At 49.7% G+C, this 12,713-nt stretch overlaps 1 protein-coding gene across 2 annotated transcripts in view; it reads right to left on the bottom strand.

Annotated features, from left to right (window-relative positions):
- Positions 1-866: 866 nt before the first annotated feature.
- Akap12 (A-kinase anchoring protein 12) overlaps positions 867-12,713 on the bottom strand; it is a 79,127-nt gene continuing 67,280 nt past the window's right edge. For both annotated transcript variants that reach the window (XM_055616049.1, XM_055616050.1), the window contains 2 exons: positions 3,549-8,487; positions 867-1,861 (listed from right to left, as the gene is read on the bottom strand). In XM_055616049.1, the coding sequence (XP_055472024.1) occupies positions 3,557-8,487 (4,931 nt within the window). In that variant the 3' untranslated portion in view covers positions 867-1,861; positions 3,549-3,556. The remainder of the gene's footprint in view (positions 1,862-3,548; positions 8,488-12,713) is intronic.

Raw genomic sequence — 12,713 nt, 5'->3', positions numbered from 1 at the left:
AAGGGGAGAAGGGAAGAATTTAACAAAGTTGGGGAGGGACACATTTGCTTGTCGTGGTCATATACATGGGGTGGGGACAGGTGTCGTGAACACATGGGGGTGGGGACAGGTAGGGGACATTAAAACACACATGAAATTTTCAAAGGACAAGAATAGACCCCAAAAGTCACCATCAATCTTCTCCCAACCTCTGCCATCAATCTGTCACCTCAGCCAAAAGCTGTTGTCTCTCGTTTCAACTTTCTCAGGCAAAAAAAAGGTCTAAATTATATTAATTCCAGTGACATAAGCAGGAGAAGACAGACTTCTATGAATGTGCAGGGCAGGGGACACTCATTTGCAGGATCCCAAATGTTCTCTCCTGACTAGCTTTGTATCCCAGCCTGTTCTACAAGGAATCTTCCTTCCCTTCATTCCAAAATGTTGGGATCAGAGGCATACTTTGTGGGGGAATGGAGATAGGGGCTCTAATTCTTATCTGGTTGACAGCTGCCATCTTAGTTTCTTTTCTATTACTGTGATGAGACCTAAGACCAAAGCAACTTAAAGAAAGGACTTGTTGGTGCTGAGGTTTCCGAGGATGAGGCCATGGTAGGGCACACTGCTGCGAGCAAGCAGGCAGACGTGGTCTGGGGTAATGCCTGAGCTCACGCCTTGACACAACCACAAGGCAGAGAGCAGCTGGGACTGGCACGGATTTCTGAAACCTCAAAGTCCACCCTTAGTGACCTGCCTCCAGCGAGGCCACACCTCCTTATCCCTCCCAGATGGGTCCATCAACTAAGGACCAAGCATTCAAATATGAGCCTGTGAGGTGCAGTACATACAGGACCTGGGCCCCTTAGCGCTCAAAAAACCAGTGGATGTAAGTGAAGCAAATATTTTATTTAAATCAGCTGTCAAATCACAATTTATCCAAACGAACATAATGCAACATAGTTCTTAAAAGAAGTGGCACAGATATAACACAGACAAACTCCAGTATCTATCAAAATACCCATTTGTAAAGAACAGGACTCACTTCGTTCTGCGTATGAATTTGGTTCAGCAATATAAGAGTACAATCAAAAAGTACAACAGATCCCTTCTGCATGGGAAACATCTCATGGCCTTAGGCACACTCATCTGTCCATATCATTAAGAGACAGGGCTTAATCTGTCACTAAGGAGACTTCTTTCCAACCTGGACTGGACTAGAAAAAAAAAACATGTCACAGTAATATTGGGACACGCTGTATGTTTCAAAATGGCGTTCTATTACTAAGCTCACTGTGCCCAGGAAAATGACCACTTTCGGAGGACTACAAACCCACGACCTAAGCATCAGAGAACTTTAAAAAAAGACTTGTACTTTCCTGCAGGACTCTTCTTTCTCTGTTTGCCACAGGTTATACAGTTGAGGCTTAGGGCTTCTCAAGGCTTCGCTATGGCTGCACACCCGTTATATATTGCATAATACAAAAGGCATGTGCTTAAACATTAGAAAAAATATACAATAGGTACAGGAGGAGGACTACAGAAAACATACATATAAATACAGAGAGGAGGATGCTCCAGTTTGAGAAGGAGAACTAGGTATTGCCAACATTGGTTCCAGGCTGAAAATGTAGGACCTTAAATCAGAAATATATGGCATCAAGGGGAAAATCAAAGGCAGTCTTGAAACAAGGAAATGTTAACTGGCTGTAGCTCCCGATGAAGCCTCAGGATTGTCGGGGTTGCTCTACGGAGTTTGAATCAGTGGACGGCCCTGCTCTCCAGGTCTCAAGGGCTCTGAAATCTTGGTCTCAAGGTCCCAACAGCAGCATTTTGTTCTGTGACTTGTCTTCACATTCTGGTCTTGCAAACATACAATGAGTGACTGTACAAAGAAGAAAGGAGGGAGAAAGTTAAAAGTCGCCTTTTCTCTTCCTCAGTGTATTGACAAGTGTCTGAGAGCTACAGGGATGGAGAGTTGCGGAGCACTGGAACCTCACTCCAGCACAAGAAGAGGTGTTGGCTAGACAGCTCAGGCTTACACCACAGGCCTGGAGACCCGGCTTCCATTGCCTCCAAAGGCTGTCCTCTGACCCCCAGCACACACAATAGCATAGCCACCCACATCGTGCATGCATGAACACATAAAACAATAAAAGAACTGTTAACACACACACACACACACACACACACACACACACACACACACGGAAAGAGAGGGGAGAGGGAATGAAGGGGGAAAGGGAGATGGGGGTCCGTAGAGACTGATGACAACTCACTGATTACCAGCCTCCACTGTGCCCTGGATTCCAACCTCAGCACCACACACACCGAGAAATGCACTTGCCAGAGCCAGATGTGGTGGCTCATGCCTGAAATCTACTGACTGGGGAGGCTGAAAGCACAAGGATTACCTGGAGTTCAAGTCCCAGCCTGGGCTATACAGTGAAACCCTGCCTCTAAGAAACAAAGAGGAAAGCCACGCATGGCAGGACACTCCAGCACTTAGGAAGATCATTCAAAGTCGTCTTATCCTTTGCCACACAGAAAACTCAAGGGCAGCCTGGGCTGCCATATTGCATTGTGCTACTGCAAAACTAGCCAGCTGTGACACCCCCTCCCAGGCTCAGGTGCACTGCGAAATTAAAAAATGCTTAAAGCTACTGGAGGGCAAGAGGGTCCATCTTTTCTACAAATAGCTATAAACTAGTTTTGAAAAAAGATTTCTATTCATGTCTCTGAGTGTGAGTATGCATAGGCTCCCAGAAGCCCAGAAGTGCCGGGAGGCCAGAAGACTCTTGGAGCCCCAAGAGCTCAAGTTACACGCAGTTGTGGGCTGCCCGACATGGATGTTGGGAATCAAACTTTTCCTCTGTAAGGGCAGGACACATTTTAAACCATGGAGGCACCTCTCCAGGCCCTAATCTAAAATGTTAAGAAAAGTTTTGGCTGGGCTAGGTGTGATGGTACATGCCTTTGATCACAGCATGGGGGAGAGAGGTTTACGTGATGAGTTCCAGGACAGCCAGTACTGCAGAAAAAGGCCCTGTTAGAAAGAAGAAAGGAACGAAGGAAGGAAGGAAGGAAGGAAGGAAGGAAGGAAGGAAGGAAGGAAGGAAGGAAGGAAGGAGAAAGAAAGAAGCAAAACAAAGCCATTATTTTTACTCTACTTAATTATTTCCAACTGAAGATTCTCTATAAAATCAACTATCTGGGGGCTGGAGAGATGGCTCAGTGGTTAAGAGCACTGTCTGCCCTTCCAGGGGTCCTGAGTTCAATTCCCAGCAACCACATGGTGGCTCATAACCATCTATAATGAGATCTGGTGCCCTCTTCTGGCCTGCAGGACACATGCAGGCAGAATACTGTATACATAATAAATAAATGGCAGCTCACAAGTGTCTATAACTCCAGTTCCAAGAGATCTGACACCTTCACACTAATGCACATAGATTAGACAAACAAACAAACAAATAAATTATCTGCCATGCAATCCTATAGATGGGGCAGGAGGGGCGGGGTGGGGGGGGGTGTCTGTCTCAGATCAACCTCCCAGAAGGAAGTTTACCTACCCAATGTCTTAAGATTCTGCCAGGTCTCCCTTTGGCTCCTGCAGGTCCTCTTCTGTCTGGGGCCTGACCTCTCTGGCTGGCTCAGTGGGCATATTCTCCTCCTGTATCCCGACTTCCGGAACATCTCCATCCTCTTTTAGCTTTAGCCCATTGGTATCTGGAGACTCTTTGGTTAGATTTGCAGAGGCTTCCCCCTCTGCCTGGAGGCTTTGGTGCTGGGGGCCATCAGTGGCATGCCCCTTTTGACCTTTGTATTCAGGTGGTGGCTTCTCGAAGAGTTCTAACTTGGCACAAGCGTCACCTGGCACACGTTTTGCATCCTTTCCATCTCCCTTTGCCTTGAGTGAGACAATCACCCCTTCACAGTGCTGGTCTTTGACACCGGCACTTTCAGCTGCAGGAACACTCATCTTTTCTGAAGTCTCGCCCATGCCTTTGGAAATATCAGAAATCACTAGTCCGTCCTGGGCTGCAGCAGTAGGTACTTCATCGTGGGTGGAGGCTTGACGGCAGCCATCTTTGCCCGGCATCTGTTGGGATCCCTGGCTGTCAGCCTGCGTCTCAGGAACCTGCGCCTGAGTGTCGGCAGCACAGGTTGCAGGGGCTGTTTCTGTACATGCAAACTGGTCGACCGCTGTCTGGATGATGTTCTGGACGAGCCTACTGCTCTCGCTCTCAAATTCCGAGATCTTGGCTTCGGTGTCGAGGACTTCCTCTCTTGCCGCACTCTCCTTGCCGTCAGCACCAATCTGCTCGTCATCTTTTGGTCGCTGTTTCTGGGATGGGCTTCTCTCTCCTTGCAGGTCAGGATGTAGGGCCCTTTCAGGAGCAGGAGCAGGTGGTGGTGTGGCTGGGGCTGCCTCTGCCTTAGACTCAGGCTCCAAAGGCCCAGTGTCCTCTCCTTGCTGAGGAGGGCAGTGGTCATCCTTTGCAGAGGACTGCTCTACTGGGGTTATGTGTCCAGCTACACACTCTAGACTTTCATCTGTTTCTGAAACCTTGACAGTTTCTACAGTTTCCGCAGCTAGCGCTGTCTGAGTGACCGGTGTGTCAAAGCTTTGGATTTGAACCTCTAGGGAACCTGCTTTGTCTTGGTCTGGGAGAGAAGAGCTCGCGTCAAGGCTGCTCACTGCCTCTCCCCTCTCTGAGTCAGGCATGCCAGCTGTCTGGTCGGGTTGTAGGTAGGCATCTTCGTTCTCAGGAGTGGCTGTTTTCTGTTCGTGTTCCTCACTCACTTGCTCTGGCTTTGTTTCCATCGTCGAATCCTTGTCAACATCAGTTCCTGTCTCCCTCTCCTCTGGGCTAAGGCCACCCTGCACTTCAATACTCTCATTTTCCTGGCAGGACGCTCCCGTCACCTCACCATCGCGTGTCACTTCAGCCATCTTTACTTGACTGTCGGGTTCGTCTGTGTCTACGGACACCTCCAGTTCTTCAGCACACAGTCCGCCTTTGTCTTTTTCTCCATCAATCTGGGGAACCTCTTGACCCACCTCAGTTTTTGCCAGAACGAGCGCTGCTTCCACAGACAGCTCTTGCTGGGTAGGTTCTAGAACATCATCTCTTTCTGGTTTCTCCCCACTCTCTTCCTGGGGTGGAAAATGAGGTGGTGTTGAAGGCTCCTCCCCCTGAGCGGCAGGTGCCTCTGCCTCTGTGGCCTGCGCCTGCCCGACAGCAGCAAAGGCGTTACTGTCCTGGCTCTCAACAGTCTCATCTTGCATCACATCCTGGGTGTCTGAACCTGCTAGGGGAGTACTTCCATTTGTCTCGCTGTCTGTCAAGGTTTCGGATGACTCAGGGGCCACAGCCTGTTCCATCAGCTGCTGCGGCTTTAGGGCCTGGCACGTGGTGACACTCTCCTTCAACTCTGGACCCACCAGGACTTCAGGAACTTCCTCAAGGTTCTCTGGGGCAGCCTGTACTACCTCAGAGGCCTGTGCAAAATGCTCAGCTTCAGTTTCCTGCTTGGGCTCTTCCGACACAACATCCCCCTCTTTCCCCACAGCCTGCACTTCGGAATCCTCCTCCACCTCGTCCACCTTCTCCAGCGCGATTGGCCCTGCTCTCTGTGCAGCCTGGGCTGCAGGCGCCTGGGACTCCTCTTTCACCTTCTCTGCCACTGCCTGGAGGATGGCCTGTGTCTGACGCTCCCGATCCTCTGGATCTACACCACCACCCTCCACCTCCTGAACTGGGGTGGCTTCCTCTGTGGTGTCTGGGGAGTCGGTTAGCTGGGAAACTGCTGATACCATGTCAGTGGTCTCTTCTGCCCCGGATGCCTCGGTGGCTTCTTCGGTGCGGAGGGCATCCGTGGTTTCTGCGGCGGTCATGGCTTCTGAGGTGAAGTCCACCTCACTGGCCACTGTGTCGTCATGGGCATCCTTGCCCTCTGGTAAAGTCTGGGTGGATGCAGGAGTTTCTTCTGCAAAGACCTCTCTCTCAGTGACCTCAACGGGAGGCGTGGCTTCGTCTTCGGCATGTTCAAGAGGTTCTGTTACGGACGCAGATATCCAAGAAGGAGAGCGCTCTTCGACGCTAGTCACAGCCCTGGTCCCATCGATGACAGCCACGCTCACGGTGTGGACCAGAGTCTTGCTCAGCTCCTCTGACACGTACACAGGCCCCTGCAGCTGGGGCACCTCTGCACTCTCCTGAGCTTGCTGCACTTCCATCTTCTCCCTTTCCACGGCATCGTACTCAGACAGGGGGACGACGGCTGGGACATCAGGGTCATCTTCGTTGACTTCCACTGGCCCCGAGTCTTCAACGGCGGCTTGGTCTTGCTTCCCATCCAGCCTTTTCTTCCGCCGTCCGGGAATAAGCTTCTTAATGGAGACCCAAGATTCTTCTCTACTTGGTTCGACATCGGAAGCCAACTGCTCCGGAGTGGAGTCTTCAGTCTTCTCTTCCAGCTTGGACTTGGATTTTTTTCTTGGAGTGACTAATCTTTTAAATGACTCCCAGGTGGAGACACCCTCCCCTTCAGAAGGGCTTCCAGCTGGCTCGGGGGAGGAACTTCCCTGCACTTGATCCTGCTCCTGGGTGCTGGCAGGAGCAGCGTCTGTCCCAGCTTCTTTGTCTTTGCCAGTCTCCTCTGCTCTGTGACCGTCCCCTCCCACTGTTCTTGGCCCGCCTTCATCATCGGAAGAGGATGCCTTCCTTGCTCTCTTCTTGGATGACCCGACACAGATTAACGCCTCCCAAGACACTGAGGCGTCCACCTTGCGCTTTGGTTCTTCCGGCTTTTGCTCGTCTCCAACAGCTTTGACTTCTTCTTGCATTTCTGACACCGTGCTCTCCGTGGACGACAAGGTGGCACTCTTGACCTTGTCCAGCTCTTCTTCCTTGTCACTCTCAGAAGGTCTTCGGACCCGTTTCTTGGGTGTCACCATCTTTTTGAAGGATGCCCAGGGGGTGATTCCTTCCCTTTTCTTCTCACCATCGGAAGTAGCTCCTTCCTCGGGTTCTCCTTCCTGCTGTGCTTCCGACAGCCCTTTCTCCAGACACGTGATCTCCTCAGGCTCTTCAGGGGAGGAGGCTGAGCTCTCTCCCTTCTGCTCATCAGCACTCTCCGGGGATTCGGATTGAGCCTGTTGCTGTTCCCCTGGCTCTTCGTCTCCCCCGCCTCCTCGTTTCCCCTTGTGCTTCTTCCCTGAGAGCTTCTTTAAGCCTGAGCTACTGAAGAGCTTCTTCAAGGGGCTTCCCTGCACCTTGATCCTCTCCTGAGAGGACAGCATGTCCGCCTCACTGACGACGCCTTCCGGGTGTCTGGGCGGCACCTTCTCGTCGGGACTTAGATCGGTCAGCTGTGTGTGGTCACCTCCGGAGACGCACACTTCTCTGCTCTTCACCAGCTCCTCAGCAGGCTCGGCTTCCTTCGGGGCCTCCTGGGCCTCAGCCAGTTTTTCAGGGGGCAAGCATTCTCCCTTTTCTTGCACATCCCCTTCTGCCTCCTCCCCTCCTTCTTGCTCCTCCGTCACCTTTCCCACGTTGCTCACATGGACCTCTGCAACAACTTCTTGGTGGCCTTCCACTTTGTCATCAAACACTTCCGTGGCCAGCGGAGCACACTTCTCCTCCTGCGATCCCTCCAGATCACCCACCTGATCTTCCAGTGGCAACTCCACCTTCTCATAGTCTGCGGACAGCCTGGCCTGACTGGTGCCTTCTGTGGCCTCTTGCGGCTCAGAGGCGGGGGCTGGCTCAGCAGGACCTTCTTCTGGCTTTTCTTTCTCTTCCTCCTCTACTTTTTCTGCCTCTTGCTCCTTTTTCTTCTCTGAGGTTTCTAGGTCATCCTCCTTCGGCTTCTTGAAGCTGGTCTTTTTGCGCCAGCCAGCCCAGCCGTGCGTGAAGAATTTCTTGAAGGAAGATGTTGTCTCGCTGCTGACCGGGCTGGTCGGAGACTCCGAAGACTTGGTGGGTTCTTTGTCCTGTTTTTCGTCATCTTTGGCTTCTTCCTCAGTTGCTTGACCAGATTCAGCTTGAACAGGAATTCCTGTGCTGCTCTGTGCTTGCTTCAGGGTGTCTTCCGGCTTCTCTGTGGATTGCTTCAGCTCACTTTCTTTGGGCGCTGACTCTTCTTTGGTCTCCGTGGTGGACTCCTGATGGTCGCCAGCTCCGACTGAGGCTTCCGCCCCTTCGCCGTCATCCTTCTTGACAGTGAGTAGCTGGACAGTATCAGACTTCTCGTTTTTATCCTTCTTCACCGTGAATTTAAAACCAACAAACTTAAATACCTTCTTGAAGCCCACATCATTCGCCTGGGGCTCAGCAGGCTGTGCCATTTCTTCTGCATTGTGTTCTGAAGCAGGGATCTGTTCGAGTATTTCAGGTGTTTCCTCCTGCCCTTCTTTTGTGATGTCTTCAGCAACTGCAGAGTTGGCAGCCATTTCTTTCACTCGGTCTTTTTCTCTCACATCTTCTGACTCTCTCTGTCCAACTATTAACAAGGGGAAAGGAGAAAAGAGGAAACATTACTTAGTTCAACAAGCACAATACTCTCGTTAATACTAAGGCAAGGTAGAGAGTATGTGGGTATTTGCAAGTGTTTAATAGATGGGGCCATGGCTACCGCTTTCAAAGGACTGTGAAAACTTCGAGTTCAAAGGTACCACATGCTTGGCCCCTTACCTTTCCTTGGTTATCAAGAAATTAGACACATGGGCTGGACAGATGGCTCAGTGGTTAACAGTACATGCTGGTAAGAGCACATTCTTAGAGAGGATCTGGACCTGATTTCAGGCACTTGCACAGTGACTAGATCTAACTCCTTCTTCTGGACTTGGTGGGGACTGAATGCACACGGTACACAGGTCACACAAGCCAAACATTTATACAAGGAAAAAATATGAACACATGAGTAGTGATATAAAAACAAAATCCAGTAAATAGGGCTGGAGGAGTACTACTTAAACAAATGAAATCAGGCCGGCATGGAGACACACTGCTTTGACCCCAGCACTTCGAAGGCAGAAACAGCAGATGCCGATGAGATCAAGGCCATCTTGGCCCTGAGAGTGGGTTCCAGGACAGTCAGGATATACACAGTGAGACCCTATCTCCAAACAAGACACAACCAAAAATAATAGGTGTGTGTGTGTGTGTGTGTGTGTGTGTGTGTGTGTGTGCGCGCGCACACACAGGACGACACTGAGGTCTTCCCCCATTGCTCATTCAATTTATATTAATTTATTTACTTTGTGTTGGAGGGTCCTGTCACAAAGTATATTTAGAGGTCAGAAGGCAGTATGTGGGAGCTGGTTTCTCTACTCCCAGTCACATGGGGTCCAAGGATTGAACTCAGTTCATCACATATGGCAGTAAGCACATTTGCTGGCTGAGCCATCTTATGGTCTCTCACTGAGTTCCAGGACAGCCAGGGCTACCTAATAGATAGGCTGTCTCGAATAAATAAATAAGTTAAAACAATAAAAAATAAAATAATAAAAAAGAAATGATGGTAGTCAAGGATCAAAAGCTGCCAAATTCATTGGGTGAAAAGTTGTCAGGAAGCATAAAGTTTTCACAGTATCAACACAAAGGTGACCATCTCAAGAAAGTCCCTTTACAAGGGAGAACGCCAACAGGTGCCACCACAACCAAGTTTATCAGGCTTGACATCCTTGAGGTGGTCACTGAAAAGGCACGTGCCAGTTACAGATTCCCAATGAATGGAATCCACTTTTAAGAAAATGGTCAGCCAATGCCATAAAAGGCCAAAATCAAGCAAGAAGGATTGGCTGTTGAAACTTCAGATGGCTGGAGAGGAGGGGAAAGAGTGTGGCTGGCTAGAGATGCTCCCATTTTTTCTATAAGATATAAATTTTAAAAATTACTGGGTGTAAGGAAGCAAGACAACATGATTTAGTGAAGCTGGAGGAGGACGGGTGACCGCACTAACTGGGCAACAACCGGACCCTCCTCTGGTGCTGCGCCAGGCAGACATTCACTGGGAAAAGCCACCACTAAAAGGATATCAGTGGAGGTTGGGGGCAGAGGCCAGAGGGCAGAGGGAAGGGGGCAGGGGGCAGGCTGTGTGTTTGAGAATGATTTAAGACTACCTGAGGTTTATTTCTGCTGAAATAAGGAAGTGCAAACTTTGAATGACCAACCACGTAACTTCATTTCAGCCTAAATCCTCTGTCCCATCTTTTAGATATCATCATCATAGGGAAGGGCTAGGTATATGGTATGTTTTAGTTTTGTTGTCCAAATTGAATTTCCTCTACATGACATATACTTCTTTATGGAATAGATTAAAAGGACAATCAAAACTGTCACCAGGCGTGGTGGTACAAGCCTATAATCCCAGCACTCAGGAGGCAGAAGCAAATGAATTTCTATGAGTTCGAGGACAACCTGGCCTACAAAGCGAGTCCAAGACAGCCAAGGCTACACAGAGAAACCCTGTCTCGAAAAACAAACAAACAAAAACTGGCACAAACTTTGGATACTTGGAAGGCAAGGGTAGGCGTATTGGAAGTTTAGTGCCAGCCTGGGGTACAAATCAAGATCTATTTCGAAATAAAGGCTGGGGATGCAGTGCAGTAGGAATATTTGCCTGCTATGCACAAGGACCAACAACAAAGGAGGATACTGGGGAATTCAGTTTCATCTCTCTCTAACAAGCTCTAGAGGTCCACAGCACTACAAGGGGACCATAGTTAATACATGCACATTTCAAGACTGGTGAGATAAGTTTTTAGTGGTGTCAACATAATAAAATAAACATAAAATAACATTACTCTAATAGATTTTAATAACAACCAGTAAAAGTATAAATGAGTATCTTGCTACAAGCCCAAGACTAAAAACACCTCCTGTCCTCTATGGGATTGTGAAATGCAGGGGTTATTGTCATTTTTAAATTACTGTTGTTTTAAAGAGCATGTTGAACATCATTGCCTCTAACACCCAAGTTTCAATTTGGAATACTTTAAATATTATTCGTAAAGATTTTTTTTGTTTTTCTTATGTGTGCCTGTGTGAATGCAGGTAACACAAAGGCTGAAAGACGGCATCGGATCCCTTGAAACTGGGAACCCTCCTAGGTCTTGAGGAGCAAGCCGCCACTCGCCTGCTGAGCCATCTTTCTAGTCCTCTTTACAATTAAAAAAATTTTATTTCCTTACAAATAAATCTTTTTTAAAGATTAAAAAATATAGCTTTTTAAGACCATATATATATATATTTTTTTTTTAAGATTTGTTTATTTTATGTGCATTGATGTTTTACCTGTGTGAGGATGTCAGATCCTCTGGAACAGGAATTATAGACAGTTGTGAGCTGCCATGTGAGTGCTGAGAATTGAACCCGGGTCCTCTGAAAGAGCAGCCAGTGCTCTTAACCGCTGAGCCATCTCTCCAGCCACCCAAAATATATCTTTTTAAAGATAAAAATAAGCCTTTTTAAAGAGTTCGAGACCAGGTTGGCCTCACAGTCACAGAGGTCCCCTTGCTTCTGCCCCCCAAATGCTGGGGATAAAGGTGTGCACCACAACATGAGTGTGGGTGTTTCATGTCCATCTTATGTATATGCACGCTCTCAGAGGTCAGGCGGAGGAGGCTGTCGGGAACCAAACACGGGTCATCCTCAAGAACAATGGTTTAAATCAATGAGCCATCGCTCCAAGTCCCATCCTTTTTTCTCTGTTAAGTCTAGATTGGAATGCGTAGAGTTGAGCTAAAGCACACAAAGCCAAACAGCCAGCAAACCAGCAGGACAAAACAGCTTCTAGCCAGACTAAGCAATAGTCAGCTAACTGCTCTACGGACTCTGTAAGAAATGCTTAGGAAGTCCTAACGTCCTGACCGGTCTACTGATCTACAGTACCCTTGGAGGTACTTACACACTATTGTCAAAACACTCAGATGCAATCCTAATCCGTCCGCGCGCATCCTCCCCCGTTTGCCTACAGGTTGGACACTCGCAGTTTTGTGGGGCTCAGCCTCCATTAGCCTCGGGCCTCGAGCCCGCACCCCCACCCCCACCCCAGCCTGTGCAGAACTCACAGGGAAGTTGCACTTCCAAAAAATCGGCCTCTACTGCATAGCCGAGCTATCAAACACCTGATGGCCTGGTCTTCACAACTACCAGGCCAGGTGGCCGAGGCCGTTTACATCAGGTTCCAACAGGATACAGAAGTGTCCTCGCGCGCCCCTGAGGCGCACACGCGCATCTGCACAGCCTATGTCCTGGCCCCACGTCATGTGCTTGAACCCACAGGGCTGCCCAGATTCTATTGCTCGGCCACGCGCCTGGCACACGGAGGAGGCGGCCACGACGCAGGGACTGGTCCACCTCCCCTGTCCTCCACGCCCGCTCTCCCCAGACTGGGAAGAGACAAGTATAATGACCTTTCCACCTCCCTTCCGCCAGCCCCGCCTGTCCCTTTTCCAAGCTGGGGTACCGGAGGCTGTGCCCTCTCCTCGTGGGGTAGCCTTGTGTATGCGGGGTAGACGGGTGTAACATGGGCAGCACGTGACCTCCACGGAGGCTCGGCCCGGCTCTCCGGGGCTGGGAAGCGATGCGCTCAGTCCTGGCCCGCGGCGACTCTCAGGACGCCCGAGAGAGAGCGGGCTGGGGACCACCCGCCCCCGCCAGGGGGCGCGCTACTCACAGCATAAGTTACTCCACCAGGGCATAGTGGCCGGCAGCCGGGGACAG

This window comes from Psammomys obesus, unplaced genomic scaffold (genome assembly GCF_907164565.1).
Source record: "Psammomys obesus unplaced genomic scaffold, mPsaObe1.curated_primary_1811, whole genome shotgun sequence".
Lineage (NCBI taxonomy): Eukaryota > Metazoa > Chordata > Mammalia > Rodentia > Muridae > Psammomys > Psammomys obesus.
This window is presented reverse-complemented; position numbering and strand designations above follow the sequence as displayed.